General features: G+C 49.0%; 1 protein-coding gene across 1 annotated transcript in view; it reads right to left on the bottom strand.

Moving 5' to 3' along the window:
- The window catches only part of LOC149337289 (transient receptor potential cation channel subfamily M member-like 2), a 350,682-nt gene that overhangs the window by 299,811 nt on the left and 35,327 nt on the right, over positions 1–15,544 (bottom strand). Inside the window, exon 7 of the mRNA XM_089554378.1 lies at positions 7,216–7,407. Within this exon, the coding sequence (XP_089410504.1) occupies positions 7,216–7,407 (192 nt within the window). The remainder of the gene's footprint in view (positions 1–7,215; positions 7,408–15,544) is intronic.

Genomic DNA, 15,544 nt, shown 5'->3' on the forward strand with positions numbered 1-15,544 from the left:
GGGCCATTCCTTTTTTTAATTTACGTCAATGATATTGTTAACATTGATAAGTCTGCTGACTATATTATACACGCCGACGACACAAGTGTGTTTCTCGCCGGACAGTCAAGCCTCACTTTAGCCGAAAGAGCAAACAGGAGATTGGCGCTCATAAACACTTGGGCAACTGCAAACCAACTAAAAATTAACGTTGATAAGACCAAAGCGGTTATCTTTCATCCACGTCATAAGTTTTTCATCCTTCATCCCTTATGATCAGTAACAGCCCAATTGAAGTAGTTTCGCAATTTAAAACTTTGGGAGTAATTTTCTCTCAGAATGTCATGGACGACCACGTTACCTACCTTGTAAACAAACTATCGCTCACGACTGGCTATTTACGCCACCACTTTTCACTGTTTCCAAATTCCATTAATATATTGCTTTACAATTCCCTGTTTTCCTCAGTGATGAATTATGGCGCGCTTGTCTGGGCAACTACTACACTCGGAAATATTAATAAACTTTCACATATACAGAAAAGTACAATCCCCATAATTGTAAAAGTGCCTCCTTACTCACACAAAGCCGAATTGTTCAATACGTTTAACATCATCCGCATACAGTGTGTATACCCCTATAGACTGATCCGCTATTACAAATCAGAAAAAAATCAAACAATAATTCATTAGCTGAACTAGCCAGGCTCTCAGTGAATGATCCTGTGTATTGTACGCGAAAACCGGACAGATAGAAAGTTGACGTTTGCCGCACCAATTACGGAAAACAAATGCTGAAGTTCTGTTTGCCATCTCTCCTTAACAGATTTTCCGGAGAAGATTTCAAAGACCTCGCTGACAAATATTTCAGGGATTTGCTTAATATATTCTTGTACAACTACATACAGCAATATTGTCAGTTTCTTTGTCTATGTTATATGTACTCATTCAGCTGTGTTGCCCAGTGCTTTGTATTTTTGTTCATCATATCTGTCATGGTTCATAACCTATAGCTTGTCATCGTTATTCTTGTCTTTTTATATAGTTTTCTGTTCATGAGCAGCTGCGTTTCTGCTGGTGTATTTCTGTTATTGATGTATAAGATGCGTTCCACTGTATGCCTTGTAAGGGGAATGGACCTCGTCAAGCCCATTTAGGGCTTTTTGTCCGTGCCCCTAAGCATCGTAGGATGTTTAAATAAACTGATTTGATTTCATTTGATTTGAAGTTGGAGAGGGAACTACAGAAGCTTCACACCGATGTATTTCAGTTCGTCCCGCCCAACCAAAAAGCGCTCTACTACAAGCTACTATGCCATAATGGTTCCGCGCCAGCATTTTATGGCTTGCCAAAAATACACAAACCGGGAGTTCCAATGCGACCTATCGTGGATTTTACCCGCTCTCCTGTGCACAGCCTCTCCAAATTCTTGCACCGTGTTCTTTCCCCGCTTGTTGGCCATGGGACTTGTCCCATTCGCAACTAATACGTCTTTGTTGACCCGCAAAACCTTGAATGAAGACAGTGGCTTGATGGTGTCTTCCGACGTGAAGTCGCTTTTCACGAGTGTGCCGATTGCCTTGGCTGTCGACATGTGCACCGCTGCGCTCGATGGCGATGCCTTTTTACCTGAAAGACCGAAAACAGAAGCACGGGACCTACGCCGGCTCCTTGATTCCTGCCTGAGCATTACCTACTTTGTTTTTAGGGGAACTTCGACAAGCAAGTCCACGGGACCCCCATGGGTGCTCCTGTTTCGGTGACGGCCGCTAACCTCACCGTGGAATCATTGGAGCGACGGGCATTATCCTCCTTTAACCCGGCCCCCAAGATCTTCCTCCGTTACCTCGACGACTGCTTTTGCATTGTGCACAAGGACGCGGTGAGCTAGTTTCTGACACACCTGAACAGCAAGGAAGACGCCATTCAGTTCACGTCGGAAGAAGAGGTGGACGGCAGTCTACCTTTGCTGCACGTCCTCGTCTTAAGGAAAGCAGGAAAGTTGACGTTTAGCGTTTATAGGAAGGATACACACACAGGCCGCTACCGACAGCTCAGTTCCGTCCATGCTGTCACCCAAAAAAGAGCCGTTGTCAGCAGTTTAATGCAGCGCGCCAACAAGATATGCACAAGCACCACTGACGCCGCTGCGGACGCATCAAGGGTACGGAAAGATCTCGCTAGCTGTGGTTACCCAAGTCATTTCATCAGGTAAACAGAATGACAGCTGCCACTACCTGGACAACCTGGTGCCCCTCTTCCCCCCAAGAAGCGTGCGGCTATTCCATATGTGACGAAAACAAGTGAATGTCTCGCCCATGTATTACGAGAGTATGACGTGCATGGAGCCCATGCTCCCGCCAGGAAAATGCGACAACAACTGACGAACGCCAAATTCCAGTAACCGAAAGACAAATCCCCAGGAGTTGTCTACGCCATCCTTTGCGCAGATTGCAATGGTGTCTATATCGGCGAAACTCGAAGTTATAAGAAACGCTTACAACAACATGCTCGGGATGTGCAGAATGAAAATGCCTGCAATAACGCCTTGGCACAGCACGCGGTAACGCAAAATCACAAAATCGATCGGAAAAAGGCACGAATCATCGAGAAAGAAAAACTGACAGCATCACGGCTTCATCTCGAGTCCCTGGTCATACAGACAACGTCACACACGCTTAATCGTAAAGAGGGCAATCTTAACCCGATATACGCGCGATACTTACGGCGATTACTCTAACTTTTAAAGACGAACACTCTTGGTTGGTTGGTTGGTTTATGGGGTTTAACGTCCCAAAGCGACTAAAGCTATGAGAGACGCCGTAGTGGAGAGCTCCGGAAATTTCGACCACCTGGGGTTCTTTAACGTGCACTGACATCGCACAGTACACGGGCCTCTAGAATTTCTCCTCCAAAGAAATTCCAGCCGCCGCGGCCGGGATCGAACCCGCGTCCTTTGGGTCAGCAGCCGAGAACCATAACCACTGAGCCACCGCGGCGGCGAACCCTCTTTGTGTGATCCCGTTCTGGGAGCCGAAACGTCCATTTTAATTTTCATGTTACTGGCCGGCGTCTCTGTTTATTGAAATGTATCACCCCTGCCAGACAGGAGTCCATCGCACTCTCGACAACGTCAAAGGATGACGCATAGCGCGCGGATGCATGCGCCTGTTCTATGGGCAAGCGCGCCTTTTAAACCCCTCCTTTCAAATGCGCGCTGCGCACGGCTGCGGCGAAAGGTCAAACGGCGGCGAGGAGGAGAAGCGGCGACGCACATGCGCAGTAGCCTGCGCAGCGCATGACTTCATTCGTGCTCCTACATACGCCGCCTCATGCGAAGCGCGGTGTTGACTAGCGTATTGAGGCTTTTCGCTTCATAACTGAAAAGGGAGCGCGCGCGCAACGAGGCTAGCTATCACAGCAAGCTATGACGTGGCGGGATCAAGGCCAGGGGTGAACCGACTCTCTCCGGTTTACTATATTTTTACTTTTTATGACAAGGCTTGATTCAAGGCTGTCGCCGGACGCTCCCTCCTCAGTTTTTTTTATGCGAAGCATATAGCTAGAGCTACCACTCACGCCGTCGCCGTGGGACCCCCACGTGACACCGTGACGTCACACCACGTGACACCGTGACGTCACACCACGTGGCACCGTGACGTCACACCACGTCACACCGTGACGTCACACCACGTGACATCGGATGTGAGAGCCGGCCTCCACCTCGAGCCGTCGCCGCGGGACCCCTAGCCGTCACACCACGTGACACCGTGACGTCACACCACGTGACATCGAATGAGAGAGCCGGCCTCCACCTCGCGCGGTCGAACTGTGTTTCAACTAGTGCGGACAGTGGTGTATCGACTCTGGTGCAAGAGTTAAACTGTGCTTCAATCAGTGTGGACGGTAGTGAGTGTAGTAGTATGTCGACTCGTTTGGAGCGTCGGAATGCCTATAGACGACAAAGGCGCGCCATGGAATCCTCCGAAGAACGAGAGCACCGGCTGGAAGAGCGTTGTTTCTAATACAACCACTTGAATGTCCTTGTGTCTCATACTATAAAGAGAAGTTTATTGACTTCCAAACGATCAGGACAAAAATCTCTGCCTCTCCCGTAACCGAGAGTACAGTAAGCATGAAATACAAACAGGCTCTTTCCCAAACCTACATATACTAAACAAAATGCAGCCTACGATATACACGAACAACTGTCCCTGGTGCGACGAAAAACCTACACTATACCACATCACATGGGCCTGCCAAAACATAGCCGTGGTCCCCAAAATACAAAACCCGAGTGCGGAGCAGTGGGAGACTCTGCTGTCCAGCGACCGTTGCGAAGACCAACAAGGTCTGGTACAGCGAGCTCAACGGGCGGCAGTGGCCAGCGGAGCCCTGGACTGAGGGCAACCGACCACTGATTAGAGGCGGACGACTTCGACAGTAAGGCTCCTGGGGGTAGAACCAAGACGTCTCTGAAGATGCCCCCAAACCGCAGGAAAAACCATTAGTGTAAATAAAGTTTTCCCTTCCTTGGCCTAATGTAATCTCGGAGGACACCCGAACCGCACCGTACAGGAAGGGAGGAACGCCACCGCCCGTTCGGCGCGATGCCTTGCCCTTTGAACGCAGCGCTTCTCTCCCGGGCCCGGGCCCGGGGTAGCAGTTTGGACTTGGTTCTGTATAGAAATGGAGGAAGACTATACCGAATAACTGATGTACAAACTAAGAGTCACAGCTTTACAGATCACAAGAGTGTATTCATTGGTTTGCAAAAAATAAACGATGATGAATGACATTCTGGTGTTGTCGTGGATTAATCTAGCTACAACATAACCAAGGTAAACCAAGCTAAGCCCTAATATGCTTCGCATTCCCCAGGCTTAGCCAAGCTGAGCCTCAGCAATTTTTTTTTCTCTATGCGGGCTTGTATACGTGTGCGAAAACGGAAGGCGCTGCAGAAAGCGTGCCCACAATGAGCAGACGATGCGACGAACCGGCTACGCCCGCCCTTTCGCTCATCAGTCAGAAAGACGCACCAATGGAATGCCTTTAGCGAAAGTTTTCAGTATGACGCCACCCCGATGGCTAGGGAGCCAGAGCACAGGTTGAGGACGTTTGCTTCTCGAAGGAATGAACGAACGGCCTTTGATTTTTTAAGGCGGAAGCCTTTAATGCCTCATCGTTGTAAGCAGCAGTTGTCGACAGAAATGTCACGCTTTTCAATTGGTCGGAACGGTCGTGACGTCACAGTGCGCGAATTTCCAACAGGGCCAATTGTACTTTGGCTACGAACCATGCAACCAATTAAAGGGACCGTATAGTGATGCTCCAAGTGGGACTGAGTTCAGTTAATTGCTTACTTAACCAATTAGCCTAATTAACCTTTCTAGTCAGACCAGATAAATAATGAAAACAGATAAGGAATATGGCCGAGCTCGGGAATCGAACCCCAGCCTCCGGAGTGCGAGACGAGCACGCTACCACTCCGCCATGCCAGCTCGATGGTTTGGAATGAACAAAGGCGCGTCTAGTGAATGCGCTGTCTTCGTTCACTCCCTTCTTCCTCCCTTTCCGTTACGGCGAGGTTTAGGTGTCCACCGAAATATGAGAGACAGATATGTTTCCTTTCCTCAAAAACCAATGTATCGATGAGCAAGGCGTAGAACCGAACGGGTGATGGTGTTCTATGGACTCCCTGGCAGCGTTGCAAGACGCTTTCGCGTTCCGCTCTTAGAGGCGGGTTGGTTGGTTGGGTGGTTGCATTCGACTGAGAGAAGGACGAAAAGGAAAGTGCACGGGGCCTGCCTGTCGGACTGGCTCAAGCCGAGCCACCACCGCTGCCACGTGTAGATAGAAGAGAGTTGAAAGATAAGAAGAAAGAGAAAAACAGAGAGTAAAGACGGGCGTCGCAACAACCGCGTCCGCCGAAGCGGACGCTGGCTGAAAAAACAGATAAGCGGCCGTAGCCCGAAGGCTGCAGCCGCCTCTTAGAGGCGAAGCTTAACATCTTAACCACACATCACTGACACAAGCAGCAACACCACGCTTAAGGCTTTCGCCTCACCACACTTTAGGTCAACAAAGTGCCCCCCTGAATTTTTTTCCAGTTTTTCGGGGCCCGCATGGCTCCAGTATTTTGCACAGGTTATCTTCGATGCCTCATCTATGCAGTGGGCTTGGTTTTCTAAAACGTCCAGACCCCTGTCCAGTCCCTTTATGTCGGCACAATGCTCCAAGAAGGACTTCTCACTAGCAGCCCGTCGAAGAAGGCCAAAGCGTATTCATTTCCCGTTCTTCTCTAAACATCAAGTTCGCGGTTATTCCTCCTTTCCAACATGTCAGACCAACTGGCCCAAAGCTTCGTTTAGTGCAAACGTTTTTCTTTGCCCGCTTGTTTGTTGTCCGGGCAGCGCTCTGTATCACACATTCTACAAAAGAGTAAACTACCTTGTGCCAGTTCATGTATGACAAACTATGCACTCATATTGAGCACTCAGGAACACAACTGGTATTAGCGACAAAACAAGGACACCACACTAACTCGAATTCAGCCGTATCAAAATCACCGGCAGTTTATCAGATGTCATCGGTGTGGCCGTAAACGCTGCTGAAGTCGTTACGGCTGTGCAGTTCCTTCAGCTGAGTGACATGCATCGTGCGGTTTTTAGTGGTTAATACGATCTCGCAGATGTCTGTATAATTCTTTCGGAAAAGAACCGAAAGCCCTGTGTAAGCAGAGCTCCATTAACTGGAACTCCTTTTGTGCACAAGCAGGATTAGACATTTTCGAGTCCGAACGCGCTTGGGTTCTTCCAAGCCTGGGTAACGTTATGTCGCAACTACACCAGATACTTTTGCAGATTTTATTAACGTCGTATATAAGAAGTGTCTTTATTCGGCATATTTGTCTATACACCGATAGATAAAATTAATTCAGCATATTGGGAAATACCTTTTCGGGGAATCACGAAATTTTTTCTTCATTTTGCAACTGTCCCCCAAACATAATGTGATTGGTGAGCGAGATAATTATAATCAGCATTTTAACTCTGTATTCCTACTCTTACTGACTGTGGGTATGTAAGCATTTTGACGTGCATGTGGTATCCTTGATGTGAAGAACCCAAGTGCACGCCGGATTAGGTTTTGTTGTACCGCAGCAGTAATACCGATTCAGATTAGGCGTAATCCAAATGGTGCCGTTTGGCTCCTTTTTCATGCAGTTCATACGTACCAGACTATGGCCCAACGCTCCTTCCCAGCACACAGTCCGGAAAAACTCTTCGTGCTGTATCTTTGCGAAGAGCTGCCGAAGTCTTTTTGGCGTCAGGTACTTGTGCACTAGGAAGCCACGGTTGAGGAATATGTGCAGAAACTCTTCACGCTTCGGCCGCAGCAACGCGTACTCGAAATCCTCCCGGTCAATCTGCCAAGGTTTGATAACCACAGCATTGATCATTAAAAACCAACAATAGTAACCTGAATCCAAAGTGAGCGGCAGACAGAGATCAAAACAGTTTTACTCGAAAAACCATTTTCCGCCTGTACAGGGTCGTCCACTTCTAGTTTGAACGCGGCTCCGTGCCGCCAGTGCTCCGCGGAGCATATCTCAGTGGCGCCTCCGGCTTCTCCGGCTTCTTGGTCTGCTACAGCGCGCCAGTTTACAGCTCCTACCGTCCGCGACAAGCCGAGGGACGAGCTACTGCGGACGACAAAGCCGCAGCATTCGCCTACCACTCTCACTGCACCTGTGCAATAGTTTCCCAGGCGCCTCCACTCAGTCGTGTTCAAGCTGTAAGTGGACGACCCTATACCTTGCCATTCACTCATGTGGAGGTTAGATAATTTTCTCGAAAGTATTGCGCAACAAATAAGACATGGACAACACAACAGACTCAAACCGCAAATCCAAACCAAGCTTTTGTTGGCTACCCAGAAACCTGAGCCAGGGTCCCATGCTGACAACTTTCAGATGTCGCAATCATGAACGCCTCCAGAACTGTTTCCGGACTCGTTTTCCGTTCATTGAAGGAAAGCTCGCAACAATATCAGCACAAGAGCTTTGTCAACGCAGCAGTTTAAGAATCCACTGTATTTTGCCATGATTTGGCTTACTCAAATACCAAGTCTTCTCGACGGAGGAAGACTCTCTCAGCGGTGACGCGCACGAACGTGAGTTGGGAGTGTTTTGCATCCAAGGCGTGTTACGCGCTTGGCCTGGTACTTGCATCATTATGGAGGAGGTAATAGAGCATCTTTATTACACTCCGTTTTACTAATTGTTTTCGCTACCTTTATGCGGATTCGTAAACGTTGTTTCATAACGAAACAGCCAACTGGTGGTTGCTTTCTCTTCCCATGAGATCTTATTTTCGCTTTTTAATGGATCACTTGTCAGATTTGATTGTACCCGCCTCGTGCTTGGGCCGATTGTCAGGGCTGGTAGTACTTTGACAATAAACAATCATGATAATGTGCGAGACCTCCACAGTATTCGAGGTTTTTCTACTTGATTTAGGTGTTTTATTTGTTTGTTTACTTATTATCATAACGTCCAGGCATTGAGACAGTTGTAGAAGGTAGTGGCACAACAAAAATTCTGAAAAAAGCATTTTTCATGGGCAGACCGCTGATGAAGGCAATTTTTTCATATCTCGTAAGGTGTCACTGTAACAATCAATATATCCGGTGATCATCCAACGGCAGCCCTGCATTTTTTCTATTAACAGTGCTGCTAACGTTCAAAGCTTTCCGAAATAGATTTCTATGGCAATAATAACTATTTGATGCGATCTATGGAAGCAATATAAAAGAAAAGTTTTGCTGCATATAACAAGAAAGACCAATATATTCAATATTTCTATAACAGTATCTCACAATTTGCGAAGATTCAAAATTTTTATGCGAGAATGTTGGACATTACTAACAAACACGTATAGTCAGAATGCTTCACAGTTCGAGGCAAAAAACATTGAGGGGCTGGTTCGCCGCAAAAGCTGTTTTCTCGAAGAGTATTTCGCTGACATAGCATTAAAAAAAAGGCGAGGCGTTGAACGAGCGCTGAACTTGCAACTGAATAAAATGAAAATACGTCCCACCACTCAGCAAATGACGCGGGTACGTACCTTCTAACAGAAAAACAATTCCTAAGGAATAACTAGTGAAAGATAAAGAGAAGAAGATATTTAGACAAAATGTTTGTTGAGCTCACAGACACTTTAAAAAAAATTCACTCTTCGCAGAGGGGACTCTACATGGCGGTTCAAGCAAGCGGACGCGCGTCGCATCGGTTCCTCAGATTTTGACCAAATTCGACCGGACCAAATCATTCTCGCCGCCGGATTTTCTCCGGAACGGATAGATATCAAGTGCTGGATCCCCAGGATAGAAATTTCAAGCGGTAGGACCAGTTTCCGGCTTTCTACCAGACTTGAAAGTTATAAAGCGGGCGCCGGCCCGCTAACCCTAACGGGCCACCCAGCTCGACATCGTGAGAGCATGGGCCGCTAACCTTGTCGACGACCCCGATGCGTAGCATCGACGCCGTTTCAACGACGGACCATATGGCGGGACCCAGCCAAGACAACGATGTGCCATTACAATAACCAAACGTCCTTCTCAACGAATTCCAAGAGATGGATGAAGACGACTTCGGAGACGCCGACTTGGGAAGTGAGGACGAGATCCCGTCCGACTCCTCGTCGAGTCGAAGCCAGCCGGGTACAACAACATTGCCAGCTGGGAGCTTGCACAATCCAAGCGCCAGAGAAAACTTCAAAGGCGAAAAGAACGTAAAGGCACGGGAACCGGCCCAGCCGCCAAACCTCACGATGGAAAATTACCGGGTGATGCGACCGGCTGCAACAACAATGGATCAAGGGAACAGAGCAGGCCTAGGCGAAGAATGCCGCCACTCCCCAGAAGCGACTACAAGATCATTATTCGACCTAAGAAAGGACTCATGGTGAAGTCCCTCACCACCCACCAAGTAGCGCGCGCCATTGTCATGGCGTGCGGCCAGCAATGCAAGGACGAGGACCTACTTGTAAGGCTTCGCACCGGATCCAATATCATTATCGTTAGCACCCCGCACGAGCAAACGGCTCAGCTAGTGCGGCACATTACCCGTCTCAAATTCGACGGAAAGACTTATGATGTGAACGCTTACGTGGCGGCACCAGAAGACGTCCTGCGCGGCGTGATCCACGGTGTAGACCCAGGTACCCCTCCTGAAGAACTCAAAGCACACTTACGAGTCAGAACTCAAGGAGTCACCATACTTCAGGCAAGGATGCTCGGAAAATCCAAGACGGCAGTGCTCACGTTCGACGGCCCAGTCTTGCCGAAATTTGTCATTTATTACGGAGGAGAAGTACCATGCTACCAGCACCGCCCCACTAGGCAAGCGTGTTACGTCTGCTTCCAGCAAGGACACCGCTCTGACGTGTGCCCCACACCGAACATTATTGTGTGTGGACTGTGCGGAGTTTCGAACCCGCCCGACGACCACGAGTGCGCGCCCAAGTGCATAATCTGTGGCGAGGCACACCGGACTGGATCCAAGGAGTGCCGAGAGAGATTGAAAAAAGCGAGGCCAAAACCCACAGGAGGAAGAGGACGGAGCGACCAACGCGGGCGACCACCCAAGCGATGGCTCAGCTCAGAGGGAGAGACATCGAGGAGCCGATCGAGGTCCAACTCCTTCCCGCCTCTACCACCAGCCGGCCCGCAGGAGGGGGAGCAGCAAGAGAAAAGAAAAAGAAGAAGCCTTCCCAGACAAGCGGCAGCAAGGTGAGCTGGGCTTCTACCACTGCTTCGCACTCGGTAGGAAAGGGTAGTGACATAAACAACACAAACAAGAAAGACAGTCGCGACACACAACCGAAGGACGCGAGCAGCGATGCGCTCAGACGCGAGCTAGAACTCGCTCGAATCAAACAAAACTCGCTCGAACGCAAAGTTGAGGAACTCACAAAAACACTAAAGGAATAACAGCGGGAACTCGACACGACTAGAGCCCTTCCAAAACGACAACCACAGGCATCGAACGAAGGAGACCTTGAAACACGAATGCAACATATGATGCAGCAGATGATGCAGGATATGATGCAGCAAATCCAGTCGCAAATGCAACAGATGCAAGTACAATTCCAAGGGCAGATCTCAGAGATCAGAAGCGCTTTTAGAAAACAAAAACATGCCGAAAAGATTAGGGAAATGGCGTACAACCGTCCAGCGCTAACAGCTTTCGCAAACGAACAAGGCAACAGCAGTAACGCGTAAACATGATCAGTACGTATCGGCAAGAACAAGAACACTTAGATATTTGGCAATGGAACTGCAGAGGCTACCGCAAAAAGCAGGCCCTCTTAAAACAATATATAAACACACAACTCACACCTCCTGATGTAATTGCGCTCCAAGAGACTGGAATCAAGCCGACCTTACAAGGGAACGAGGTTTACGAGAGTCAAAACGAAGGTAAAGCGGCCGTCCTAGTCAGCAAAACCATTACCGCCATTAGGCACGATACCATCGCCGACACCGACATTGAACACGCGCTTGTTGAACTCATTCCGAAGAAACGAAAGGGACGCAGCACGTTTTTACTGAATGTGTACAGCCCGCCGAGACAAAGAAAAGCCAAACTCTTCGAACTGTTTTATGGAGCGCACAAGCTGGCCAAAGAAAATGCGCTCATCATCGTAGGAGATTTCAACGCCATGGACAGGAGTTGGGGATACCAGAAACAAGACATCAAGGGAAGAACATTAGTGGAAGTAGCGGAATACTTTGGCTGCAGTCTAATCACAGATCCTGCGACCCCCACGAAAACCGGGAATAGCGTGAGCACGGACACATGCCCGGACCTCACCTTCGTAAGGAAGAGCAGGGAGTCACAGTGGGAAAACATGATGGAAAATCTAGGCAGTGATCACTTTATCCTCCGGACACGAATAGCATCCGACACCATAAGACGCCAGATTGGACAGGCGAAAATCACTGACTGGAACGCGTTTCGCGGGGCTTGCAACAAATCTGAAGGCGGTATCCAATCACTGGAGGAATGGAGCGGCATGCTGAGAGAAACGCGACAACGATGCACAAAAAGTCTAAGGAGAACGCCAGGAACGCCCGAAGTAGACGCCCACCTCCTCAGGCTATGGAAAGCGAGACGCAGTCTCGCCAAAAGATGGCGGAAGCAAAAACACAACAGGAAACTAAAACTAAACATAGCAGAAATTACGGCAAAGGCGGAAGAATACGCGATGCAACTCGCGAAACAAAATTGGGAACAACTCAGCGACTCGCTTAGGAGAACTCTAGGCACAGCCAGAACCTGGAATCTCTTAAGAGCAGTAATCGATCCGACCAAAATAAAATCAGAAAACAATAAAGCCATCCACAGATTCATCCACTCCTTCGAGAGATCAGACATCGCCCTACTGGAGAAGGCACGAGAAAAATGTTTTGGCGATCACAATCCCCCGCGATACCAAGGAACGTATCGAGGAGCCGAAAACGAGAAACTCGACCGCCCCATAACTGTGGAAGAGGTTTACGCGGCCATAAGAAACACCACCAGAAACACGGCAGCCGGAGCGGACAGAATCGACAACGCCCTAATCCGCAACCTGAGCGACGACCTCATACAAGAGCTCGTCAGGTTTTTTAACAAACATGGGGAGGCTGAGACGGTTCCCGAAGATTGGAAACACGCCGAAGTAATAATGATACCAAAACCTGGTAAAAAGCTACAAATTGAAAACCTCAGGCCCATATCACTCACGTCGTGCCTTGGCAAGCTTTACGAACGGGTTGTAACTTTAAGACTTCAAAATTACATGGAAGATAACGACTGTGTACCACATACCATGTGCGGCTTCAGAGCGAAGCTCTCGACGCAGGACGTTCTCCTTCAAATACAAGAAGATGTCCTGCGAAACGTACCTCGGACGGGAGAAAATGTCATAATGGCCCTGGACATCAAGGGGGCATTCGATAACGTCAGCCACGAAGCGATCCTTACGGGCCTAGACAACCTGGATTGCGGACGCAGAATCCACGGCTTCGTCAAAGCCTTCCTGTCCGATAGAACTGCCACCATCGGCATAGGAGACCTTTGATCGGACAAAATTCGCACTCCAAACAAGGGAACACCCCAAGGGTACGTTATCTCACCCCTACTCTTCAACATAGCTATGATAGGCCTAGCTCGAAAACTAGAGAACATCGAAGGCATCAGGCATGCAATGTATGCTGACGATATAACAGTCTGGACAAACACGGGCTGTCTCGGAGAGAAGGAAGAAAGGCTACAGCAAGCGGCCTCTTGTGTAGAGCAATACCTCGCAGAAAGAGGACTCGCATGCTCGACCGAGAAATCGGAACTGCTGAGAGTCTGGAGAGGCAAGCAAAACCGGACCGTCCCAACCAACGAGGACCTAAAACTCAACGTCTACCTAGAAGGGACACCCATACCCGAAGAGACAACAATAAGAATTTTGGGCATGTGGGTTGAATCCAACCAGCGCAGCACTCAAAGTTTTAGATTACTGAAAGCAGCAACGCTACAAGTCGCACGCATGATCACCCGCATCACCAACAGGCAACATGGCATGCGTGAAGAGGACACACTAAAACTAGTAAGAAGCCTAGTAGTTAGTCGAATCACGTACAGCCTACCCTACCAGTGCCTCAACAAAAACGAAATACAACAAGCGGATGCCCTGCTACGCAAAGTGTATAAGACAGCGCTCCGACTACCACGCTACACGTCTACAGAAAAACTCATGGCCCTGGGATTACATAACACATTTGAGGAGCTACGAGAGGCGCAGCTTGAGTCGCAAAAACTGAGGCTGTTGCAAACAACGACTGGAAGAGCGCTCCTGCAGAGGCTCGGATACTGCGAGCCGATGCGAGAAATGTCGAGGACGGCAACGATCCCCGACGAGCTTCGCAAGACCCTCAAGGTAGCTCCAATACCAAAAAACATGGATCCCAACCTCCATCGAGGCAGAAGAGAAGCGAGGGCCGAATTCATTGAGAAAACATACGCTCCTCAAGCCACGACCGTGTATACAGACGCGTCTTGAAGAGGAGGAGATACCAAAATCGCTGTAGCGGCGGTGGTCGATTCGTCTTTACGCGAAATGACCAGCGCGTCTCTCCGAGGCTGCACAGCTGCAGAGTCCGAGGAAGTAGCCGTTGCTCTAGCGGTGGCGGAGGGCTATAGAACCGGGCGGTCACTAACAATACTCACGGACTCTCAAACAGCCTGCCGAAATTACATGAATGGCAGGATAGGTCGTCACGCGCTCCGTATACTCCTCGCAGCGAGCGACAGAATTAAAAACCAGGAAGAACAAAACGACAAGATCCCACACAAAATTGCGTGGGTACCGGGGCACACGGGGGTGGCAGGGAACGAAGAGGCCGACAGGATAGCTCGAGGATACATTACTTTCCGAGCATCCAACGAGACCGCCGAACTCGCGCCAGCACCCAGGGAATATTCGGCCATACTACAAAACTATAGAGGCAGAAGAATGCGATATCCCCCACCGCACAAATCTCTCAGCAGAGAGGAAGCTGTCACTTGGAGACAATTACAAACAGGCTCTTTCCCAAACCTACATATACTAAACAAAATGCACACTACGATATACACGGACAAATGTCCCTGGTGCGACGAAAAACCTACTCTATACCACATCACATGGGCCTGCCAAAACATACACGTGGTCCCCAAAATACAAAACCCGAGTGCGGAGCAGTGGGAGACTCTGCTGTCCAGCGACCGCTGTGAAGACCAACAAGGCCTGGTGCAGCGAGCTCAACGGGCGGCAGTGGCCAGCGGAGCCCTGGACTGAGGGCAACCGACCACTGATTAGAGGCGGACTTCGACAGAGAAGGCTCCTGGGGGTAGAACCAAGACGTCTCTGAAGATGCCCCCAAACCGCAGGAAAAACCATTAGTGTAAATAAAGTTTTCCCTTCCTTCCCTTCCTTCTTCGCAGAGGAGATAAACAGCAGGCGTACTGATACTGAGTAACATCCATCGTGCGGCCAGTTACTAGGGTGGTTCATCGTGAAACAGGCCGCACAAAAAAAGACGAAGGACGAAACGATACGACAGTACGAAACAGGCGCGCACTATCAACTGACGTGAAGTCCGAAAGGAGTTCTTCCAATTCTGGTGATGTTTTTGGTTTTTCGATGTTGTCAAGTGCAGAGTGGAGGCGCGCACGATCAAGAAAGGGACGCGTTTTCTGGCTTTGGGTTAGTTTCGATACTGCGTACTGCGTCGTACTTTTGTATCCTTTTGCGTGAAGTCTTTTTTGTGTGAGAAGTTTTGTGGTTAGTGTACTGATACACGTAATAGTACTGCATTTCCCGGTTCACTATGCTCTCAACATTTATCTCGGTAACTGACCTTTACTACGCCCTAAACTGACCTTTACTACGCCCTAGGACTACCACCCCATAAGCACGGGCCACTGGATTCTACCGCACGAGCAGCCATGAAAAGGTACTCATTACTACACTCTTCAGAACCCA

This window comes from Amblyomma mixtum, chromosome 7, assembly GCF_055824585.1.
Source record: "Amblyomma mixtum isolate Tamu chromosome 7, ASM5582458v1, whole genome shotgun sequence".
In the NCBI taxonomy this organism is placed as follows: Eukaryota; Metazoa; Arthropoda; class Arachnida; order Ixodida; family Ixodidae; genus Amblyomma; species Amblyomma mixtum.